Here is a 10234-nt window from a genome sequence, read left to right on the forward strand (position 1 = left end):
TCGCAGTGTGGCATTGGATCACTCCCCTATCTAGAAATGATTCCAGCTAGTATTTGGTGTCTTGATGAATAGAAACTACCAGGTTTTCAACAATTCAACCAATTCTGCTGCTAAGGTAGCGTGCTGAGCTCAATTGCTAATGGAAGACCTGAAATCGGCCCTCAATTCGATTTTCAGTTTGAACTTCTATCCTCTCCTTGCCTCTTGAACTTGCCCAAATACTAGCTTTTCCAAGCTGAACTGTGATGGAAGCATCTTCCCAGAATTATGGTTCGTTCTACGTGACTACTATGGTAATTGGATTCATGGTTGTTCCGGGAAAGTGTCAGGCACAAGCGTTCTTCGTGATGAACTCTGCAGCATTTGGCCGGGGGTTGTCTATGACTTTGGAGGCTGATATCCTGCTCCTGATTTATGAGACTGACTCTAGAAGCCTTTGGATTGGTATCCCCATTGGAGAATCCCTCATAAGCATGCTGAAGCTAACTTAATCCTGCGTATTTTCGAGCTGAAGCAGGTGCAGAGGTGGTCGATGCGGTTTGAACTGATTGGATGGCAAAGAAAGGGACCAGAGAAGACTCGGCCTCTTCGTGTTGGTTGCAACCTTCAGATCCCGAGCCTGATTTTGCAGGATATGCCTCAGTAGCCTTGACCTGAGCTTGTTCCTGTTTTCTTTCCTTTCTTTTTTTCTTTATTTTACCCTCACCAAAACGAAATCTACACATCAAGTTAAGAGAAAATTGGGAAGCATTAATCCTTGAAAAGACATAGACTACTTTGGAGTATTTTTATTACAAGTATTCCCATGTAAGCATTGGGTAAGCATTTTACTATAACTCAGACTATGCAAGACAAAATTGAACTAAGTATACACACTAGACTCGAAATAGATGATTATCCAGTAACATCTACAATTTGATGATTATCAACTCAAAATGAATAATCCTTCAAATCAGATTTTAAGTCACCCAGTTCCATGTCTGCCAAGCACTCTTCCTCGGTAAGGGGTGGGAGTTGCCTCGTCTTGCGCTTCATATTATGCTTGTGCCACTCACTCTTGTGGTGTTCCCTGTACTGCTTAGAGTCCTCAAAAGAAACATTGCATGTGCTGCACTTGTTTGCCTTTTGTTGTTGCATCTCAGGAGGCAGCCTACTCGTAGATGAAATTGTCTGCTTTTGAAGTTTATCATTCAATTCAAGAACAGATTCGCGAGTTTCTTTGGTCAACGGTGGAGGCATATCCTCATAATCATCAGTGTATTGTTCTACCTGGGTATCCCCATCCACATAAAGAGAGTGTGCAAGAACCTCAAATCTTCCATGCATGTTGTTCACAACGAAGTCATGACAACCCTTATATAGACCAGGTTCCAATTCAAAGATCTGCAACCCAATCAGAAACCATATCAATTTTCCTCCACATTTTAGCATATTCAAGATTAACCATATACACAACGGAAAAGGAAATTCCTAACTACACAAATTCTAAACAGATTGAACGTTGCTAAAAACCAATGAATAAACATGGCCAATATCCAACAAAATCAGGTAATGGCAAGTTGGCAACAACTGAATTGGTCAAGTTACTTCTTGATGTATATTAATGCTACTATGCTAGATTGTAGGTACAAACTTCAACAAGTAAAAATAAATGCAAGAAAATAAATCTCTCTTATAATGCCAGTTATGTGCCATGTGTTGTCACTGCCAAGTGTTAGAGCAAATTTGTTTGTGATTTTAGCACCAAAAGGAGTACTGGTTTTTCACTCTCTCTCTCTCTTCAATACTTCTGAAATTTCTAGTGTTGTCTATTTCTGATTTTCTAGAAACAGAAAATAATTATCTTTCTGTCTTTCAGGAAAGCATTCTCCCAAAATTTGAAACAGTAGAAGTGAGAGAAATTGATTTCTAAAGCTTGGAAACCACTAACTTCTAATATATCTTATAAATTTTATGAAATAAGAGGAAAATATTTTTTTTTTCTATATTTCACATCCATTTTGTAATCTAATTAAAAATAGAGTCATCCCAAATCAGTCCCCCAATGAACTTTTAGTCAGACACTTTAATCCTGATCAAATGTTAATCACCAAATCAGTCTCTAACCTTTTATTTTGTTAGACTAATCAATCCTCATGTCAAATTATGGTAAAAATTAGACAAATCAAATCTTATCTTTATTTGATAAAGATATAACAATACCTAAAAAATTTTAAAAATCTCAATCAGTCCCTCCATATAGACGAACAAACTAATGTGGGACTATTTTATGATTAAAATTTGTTGATAACTAAAAATTTCTAAGAGACCGATTTTGGGTAGTACTCTTAAAAATACCTACATTTAAATGCCAAATGCCAAATGATTCAGTTTCTGCTTTTAAATAAGTACTCCTCAAAACTTGACCCTTAATCTCCTCATCCTCCTCATTTACACGCCTCTGTTTCCCCTTACCCTTCAATGTTAAATGCCAAACTTGTGTACCACAAAAAAGCTAGTCTAAGGACCACAGAGCAAAACTCACATATATCAATGCTTGAATAGCACTAGCACGGGACAAAAAATTTTTGGACATGGCACAAATCTATTCATAATGGTTAGCTATTTTTAAGCCCCTTCCAGAAAATACATGGAGCGGCATTTCTAATTAGCATTTTCGAAAAATATTTAAGATTTCTACTTTCACTACACATACACAAGTACATAGACTAGCGAAGGAAATGAATAAGAACTAAACTAACTAGGGCTCACAAGACGAGATTTTAAGAATCAGACACAAATCTCAATGGTACAAGGATAACATTCATCTTTAGATTTTAAATGGCTTTCCAATCAAAATGAAGAAAAAGATATAATAAATAATTAAATGGTGTGGCCAGTTATTGGAGACATGTGCCGCACAATTTTATTAGTATACATATTCAACATGTGATGAACACACAGATATAGACATATAGTGATAGAGTGTCATGTTGATCTGTTCATGTTTTATTATTATTATTATTAATTTAGGGGGGATAAAAAGAAGAATTTCATGATGGGGACATTGAGATATGAGTTCCCCTTGGCAACAGCAAAGGGGAAGAAAACTATAAGACACAGCTTTCCAATCTCTCAACATATCTGACAGTGAGATGGAAACTTTATTCAATGCCATTCCATTCATCACATACCATCATAACAATCTTATCCAAACATAGGTTTTGTTTCAAGATATACTTTGCCAAGACTAACCAAGCGTAAAAACAAATGGTACAAAATTGATAAAGGAATTGAAACACATACCAAACTTGTTTGTAAGAATTGAAGGATAAATAAAGACTTACAACAGATAGCTGACCAGAAGATCCTTCTTTAGAAATAATGGTAGACTTCCACTCATTCAACTTTTCTAAAAGGGCAGGCACTTCCTCCTCAGGAGCAGCAACTCGGATTCTTAACGGACATCGTTTTATAGGGTAGTGCTTTTGAAGCTCCTGAATCAACTCCAAAGCCTGTATAAACAACAGGTTCCACTTTTCACTAATTACCATTATTATAAAACGGAACCAGTTTGACAATTAAAAAGTGAAGATGTTGAATGAAACAGTGATGCAAAAGACCCCTGACCTGCTTCTTGGAACTGCTATTTGGATCAACAGCAAAATGAATGTCCCTCATCAGGCGCTCAATCATGCTAATAGTGTAAGGGCGCTGCGTCTCAGGATTGTATGTCTTCTGCATCACAATGGTGGCAATATCCCTGAACTGACTTGACAGCAAGGATTCCCTTTCTTTCCCGGCAACCTGAAGTTCCCCTTTCTTCAAAACCTGCAACCAAAACACAGCATTTAATTAATCAATCATCCACCAAACATTTTTTCCTTAATTATTATCATCATCATCATTTTCTTTTATCTGACCTCTAAGCATATCTTGGTCTGATCATCAGTCCCAAAAGCAGCAATCAAATCCTTTGACTTGGCAAGAACACCTTTGGAAACATTGGAATAAACAGTATGTGACTGCAACACTTCATCCAGGTCCTTCTCCCTATTATTGAAAAACAAATGTAAAATGTCATCTGTTTTCATCATTATTAATTTTCTGTTTCCAAAATTAATCATACAATTTTTGCATAATTTTCAACAACTTACTAAATTCGGTGTTACAAACCAAAAAAAAAAATAATTTCAGTGTCTCATGCAGAAGATCCTGAAACCAAAACACACCGATGTGTTCACTGTTTTAATCAGCAGAATTAAGAGGATTTGGCGTCAAAAGTGAGGATGTTTGTGGAACTCACTTAAAATGAAAGCTATTGATCTAAAGGTGACTCGCTCCTCAGTTTCTCTATTTGCAAAACTCCTTCCTTTCGGGTTCAGTTTGGATATTGCTTGAGACATAAACCGAGACACATAAACTTACTTGGTATGGAGTGAACAGAGACACACAAATTTCTGTATTTCCTAACAGAGAGGACTAGAAATACCCAAATGTAGCCTTACAAAACTAAACCCGTATTCGGACTACATCTTGAGTGCCACTACAGTTGCATTACATTTTCCATATTTTCAGATTGCAACCGCAATTTAAAAGCATAGGAAGAAGTAAAATAGGTAGAAGGATCGCTTACACGCCGGAACGCCAAGCGAGGACAGTATTGGGGTAGCAGGCGATCTCAAAGCGCATGCCATGCTTCTTGAGTCGCACGACGGCCACGTTGGTCAGCCTCTTCTGCCCTATCGGCTGCACCAGCGTCCGCGACATCTCTCCAATGCAATATGTATCTGTCTACTTATCTTTGACTATCACTTCCAACTTCGTTGCTTGTTCTGTAAAGACCGAATTGATAATCAGAAGAATCAGTTAGGAAATGATAATCAGAATAATATAATATATGTTTACGAGTGCAAAAACGATTCTAGGGTTCAAGAACTGGGGAGATGATGGCGGGGGCGTTACCTCGACGTAAGCCTGCGTCGGCGGAGGAAGGAAATGGAGGCTGCGGCGAGAAGAAGAATCGAACACAAACGATAATCGGCGGCGGAAAGAAGCTTGTATCGCGGCGAAGGTGGTGGCAGGAGATGAAGACGGGGGCGGTAGCAGAAGATGAAGGGCGGGGCGGTGGTTCAAGCTGGTAGGAGCTGGAAGAGAAGACAGCGGTGTTGTGTTGATTTTTGAAAAAGGTATAGTGTGCGACTGTGCGTTGGGGAGAATTTTCTGAGAGAAATAAATTTTAGAATAAATACCAAATTGGTCATAACGAAGTTTTTAGTTTTTTTTTTTTTTTTTGTGACTTGTTGTGTTTTTTTGGTGACTCGAAGTTTAGTTTTATTCAAGACACTTTAGTTTTTAACAATTTTATTTTTATTTCTTAAAAATTAATTTCGTATCCTTCGATTGTAATAGCCTAATAGGTCATCAAAATACAAAATAAATGAAAAAAAATTATTCCAGATGTCCCATAAAAATCAGTGATACTTTTCATTAGAAAAATTACATTGTTCTTTCTTATTATTCATAAGTTTTCTTTAGATGAGTTTTTAAAAAAAAATATTTTTTTATTTTTTAAAAAAAACTTAAAAAATAAAAATAATTTTATATTTAAATATTTTATATAAAAATTTTTTATTTATCAATTATATTTGAATACAATAATATAAAGATATTGTTTATTTATTTATTATATAAAAAATATTTTATGTTTAAAATATCTTTTTAAAAAAATATAAATTATAATTTCTCAAACAAAATATTTTTATTTTTTATATTTTTATTTTTATTACCAAAAAATTTGTTAAACACTTTAAAAAATTAAAAAAAATTCTTTTTAAATTTGTCTTACTCTAGCATTTCTGAAAAAGTTCTTTAAATATTGGTTATATTGGTTTTTTTTGGTGACTTTCAAATATTGGTTTTGATACTCAATCAAGTGACACAGTTAAAATAAATATTAAAAGAGTAAAGTATCGTTTTTGTCCTCAACATTTAGGGTAAGTCCTAAAGTTGTCTCTAACGTTTCAATCGTCCTACGTTTCAAAACTGACTAAATGTTGTCCTGCCGTTAAGGATCCATTAACAGAATTGACGGCGGGACAAAATTGACACGATTTTGAAACGTTAGGGACTTAAATAGGACGAAAACGTTGGGGGCAAAAATGATACATAGAAATAAATTTTAATTTTATCATTCAATAATATCAATTTTTTACTATACATAGTATTCAATTATTTTTTAATCACATTTAAGTAAATTACACTTCATATTACTTTCATTTTAAATAAATTAATTTTTTTTTTATAATTTTACTCTTAAAGATTTTTAGTTATCATGAAATGTTTGTAGAATGACTAGTATATAAACTTGCAGAAAAGAAAAAAAATAATATATAGATATATATATATACAATAAAATATAAATTATACCTTTTGTCTCTAATGTATCAAAATTTTTTAAAATTATAAAAAAATAAATTTATTTAAAATAAAAGTAATGTGATTAAGTGTAATTTATTTAGATGTAATTAAAAAATAATTGATACTATGTACAGTAAAAAATTAATATTATTGAAAGATAAAATTAAATTAAAATTTATTTTTATGTATCGTTTTTGTCCCTAACATTTTCATCCTATTTAAGTCCCTAACGTTTCAAAATCATCTCAATTTTGTCCCGCCGTCAATTCTGTTAACGGATCCCTAACGGCAGGACAACATTGAGTCAATTTTGAAACGTTAGGGACTTAAATAGGACGATTGAAACATTAGGAATAACAATTTTAGAACTTACCCCAAACGTTGGGGACAAAAACGATACTTTACTCATATTAAAAAAATGATGATTAATCTTAACATGCTACTGAGAGTAGCACAAAAAGTTTTTTTTTTTGGTGACTTAAAAGAAAATAAACAAAAACTAAGAAAGAAAAAAAAACAAGAAACTGCTTAAGAAAGGCAGTCCCGCTGAATACTACTCTCAAACTCCTTCCAAGGCAATGGAAGCTCCACTTGGGGAGAAATAGTCCTCATTGCCGTCTTTGCCATGATGTCTGCTACTGTATTTGCATCTCTCAAGATCAACCGAAGATCAGCACGCCATTTCCAAGACATGATATCTCAGATTTTTAACACCAAAGGATTAATAAACCCAGAGCAATCTTGTAAATTATTGACAATAGTAAATGCCTCCACACAGTCTGTCTCACATATAATGTCTCTTTGTCCCGAGTCCCATGCTAAAAAAAAGCCTCTCCAAATAGCAAACAACTCTCCTTGCAAAATGCTACGACTTTCAATTGTTCCCAGATAGCCTCGTTGCCACCTTCTCTTCCAATCTCTGCTAACACAAGCAAAACTAACTCGAGCACCACTGCCAGGATAGCTAGCATCACAATTAATCTTAAAGGTACCCACTGAGGGGGGAATCCAAGAGCCACTAATGGTTGAGGGGATAGATAGTCGTTGCAACTCAAAAATATTTCGGAGCTCCTTTTCTAAGGACAAAGCCATACCAATCACCTTGTCTGTGGTCCAATACTCGTGAGGATGAAAGATCTCGTTATTTCTCGAACAAGTAGCACAAAAAGTTTAAATACTACTAGAGAAGTGATGTAAATAGATTTTAAAGATCATGAAGGTTTTATTGTTAAAGTAGATCAACAATTAATGTTTATTTAATCCTATATTTGATAGAGTTAAGTCCCACTTTGGTCCCTGAGATTGGCAAGTTGTACTGATTTAGTGCTTCAGATTCTAATTGCACTAAATTAATCTCTCAGATTCGAAAAAATGCATTACGTTAGTCCTTGTCCTATTTTCCATCACCGGAGCATTGATACCGTCAGTGACATGGCCAATTGTTGTCACACTGAACACACTAATACTTAAAACATTCAATAAATACTGGTTTCATGTTGGTGGTTAAAGTTTGAGGATGATTTTGTTTTACTGTGTTTAGGGTTAATGTGTAGTAAAAGAAAAAAAAAAGTGTTATTTTCAAATTTTCAAATTGTTAGTCATGGTATAAACATAAAGCAAGTTTTTCTGTCATCTAATAAAATTATTGAAAAAAAATTACAAAAAAAAATCTGCAGTAGCATAATTAAGGGTGGAACAAATTGTCATAATAATAATATATTAACATATCAATGAGTTTCAAGAAAAATAATAATACTCCTGCCATATCAATGACAATTCTCCCACAAAAGTAAAGACTAGTCATAAATTCAAAATACACCTATAGTAAGGACAGAGAGTGCCATCATTCTTATATTGTATCTCAATTCATCATCAGAATGTAGAGCTCTTAAATCACTATCTAAACTCCTCCTGAGAACATGCCACCAATATTCTTTTATCTTATCATATCCTAGTTCTTTATAATAATTTCTCACCCAAAACACATCTAAAGTATCTACATCAATGTCACCAACACATGCCTTCATATCAGAAAAATAAATAGTTATTCCTTTTTCATCTTTCTGAAATTTTTTCCCATGGTGGAACATAATATCTAACTGCACATCTATCTGCATGATTCAAAAAAAATTATTTTTATCACCAGTTCCACACAATGATCACTTTAAGATAGTTTTCATCAACTACATTCATACATGGCACAGAAAAATATCAAAATAAAACACAGTTATCCACCATGAGAAGATACGGATTGTTCCATCATTGGAAAAGAGCATGAAGATAAACCCCTAAAAATAGTCCCAAACAACATCAAAATAAAACCCTAGCACAAAATTCATTTCAAAACTTGGGGACTAACAACATACAAAAGAATAAACCATGATCAACAAACATCAAAGCATTACCTAAAATTTGAAAAAATAAAATTTTACTCTCTTCACCAACTTCGGTGACGAAACAGAAGATCCTTGTAGCGGCAAACGAACTCTTCAAACAACCGTATAGTGTTTCTCGTGTTCCAATAGGCTCCAGAAATCCTATTGCAGCTACCAGTTCTTATTTTGCGTCACTCATGGAGAAGCTGAAGATAAAGAGTGGAGACAAAAGAGGAATGCTAATGTTTTATTTTCCATCACATACAAATGACGTCGTTCAAAGGGGTGTTTAGCGCCAAATTAAAAATGACGTCGTTTCATTGTGTCCAGCGTGGCAACAATTGGCCACGTCACTGACTACATCAGTGCTCTGGTGACGGAAAATAGGACAAGGACAAACGTGGTGCATTTTTTCGAATATGATAGACTAATTTAATGCAATCGGGATCTAGAGGACTAAATTAGTGCAACTCGTCAATCTCAAGAACCAAAGTGGAGCTTAACTCATGTTTGATAGTAAAAAAGTAGAAATAGAACCAGAAAATGTATCTCACAAGAAAGAAAAGATGAACTATTTCATATTGATCCAATATGTTCTAAAAATATGATCACCCTGCTCGTTTTTTTTTGTTGAATCTCGATGCTGAAGAAATTGTGGTCTAAATCTAATTTTAGTGAAGAAAATAAGATTGAGGTTGAAGAAGAAGACTAGGAAAAAGGTATAACACCCCAAATTTTCTAAAACCTTTTCAGAGATATAAACATAACACATTGATCGAAAAACTACAGACGAATAGAAGATTTGTTTGGATAGTTACTTTTGAGTTTATTTTTTCTTGCCCTTGATATTTTTTATTTTTTTATTTTTACTTTTATTACCAAAAACTTTGTCAAATACTTTTAAAAAAAATCTTTTTAAATTTGTCTTCCTCTAGCATTCCTAAAGAAGTTCTTCAAATATTGATTTTTTTGTGACTTTCAAATATTAATTTTGATACTCAATCAAGTGACATAGTTAAAATAAATATTAAAAAAATGATGATTAATCTTAACATGCTACTGAGAGTAGCACAAAAAGTTTAAATACTACTAGAGAAGTGATGTAAATAGATTTTAAAGATTATGAAGGTTTTGTTGTTAAAGTAGATTAACAATTGATGTTTATTTAATCCTATGTTTGATACTGAAAAAGTAGAAGTAGAACCAGAAAATGTATCTCACGAGAAAGAAAAGATGAACTATTTTGTATTGATCCAATATGTTCTAAAAATATTATCACCCTGCTCGTTTTTTCTTGTTGAATCTCGATGCTGAAGAAATCGTGGTCTATATCTAATTTTAGTGAAGAAAATAAGATTGAGATTGAAGAAGAAGACTAAGAAAAAGGTGTAACACCCCAAATTTTCTAAAACCTTTTCAGAGATATAGACATGACACACTGATCGAAAAACTACAGACGA

At 33.7% G+C, this 10234-nt stretch overlaps 1 protein-coding gene across 1 annotated transcript; it reads right to left on the minus strand.

Moving 5' to 3' along the window:
• Positions 1–750: 750 nt before the first annotated feature.
• On the minus strand, positions 751–5252 carry LOC107625144 (uncharacterized). Its single transcript, XM_016327725.2, has 6 exons — positions 4945–5252; positions 4616–4814; positions 3903–4032; positions 3610–3810; positions 3327–3494; positions 751–1383 (listed from the first exon to the last, which is right to left on the minus strand). The coding sequence occupies exons 2-6, from the start codon at positions 4747–4749 to the stop codon at positions 931–933; spliced, it is 1086 nt and encodes a 361-aa protein (XP_016183211.1). The 5' UTR covers positions 4750–4814; positions 4945–5252; the 3' UTR covers positions 751–930.
• Positions 5253–10234: the final 4982 nt, after the last annotated feature.

Source organism: Arachis ipaensis, chromosome B1, assembly GCF_059453495.1.
Source record: "Arachis ipaensis isolate K30076 ecotype BB chromosome B1, ASM5945349v1, whole genome shotgun sequence".
In the NCBI taxonomy this organism is placed as follows: domain Eukaryota; kingdom Viridiplantae; phylum Streptophyta; class Magnoliopsida; order Fabales; family Fabaceae; genus Arachis; species Arachis ipaensis.

Bases quoted from the DNA above. Each gene is read 5' to 3' on its own strand.
- LOC107625144 (XM_016327725.2), bottom strand. From the start codon at position 4,749: ATGTCGCGGACGCTGGTGCAGCCGATAGGGCAGAAGAGGCTGACCAAC. The intron at 4,033-4,615 runs GTAAGCGATCCT...TTTCAATAATAG, and splicing joins CTCGCTTGGCGTTCCGGCGT to GGAGAAGGACCTGGATGAAG. The intron at 3,495-3,609 runs GTCAGGGGTCTT...TTGTTTATACAG, and splicing joins ATAGCAGTTCCAAGAAGCAG to GCTTTGGAGTTGATTCAGGA.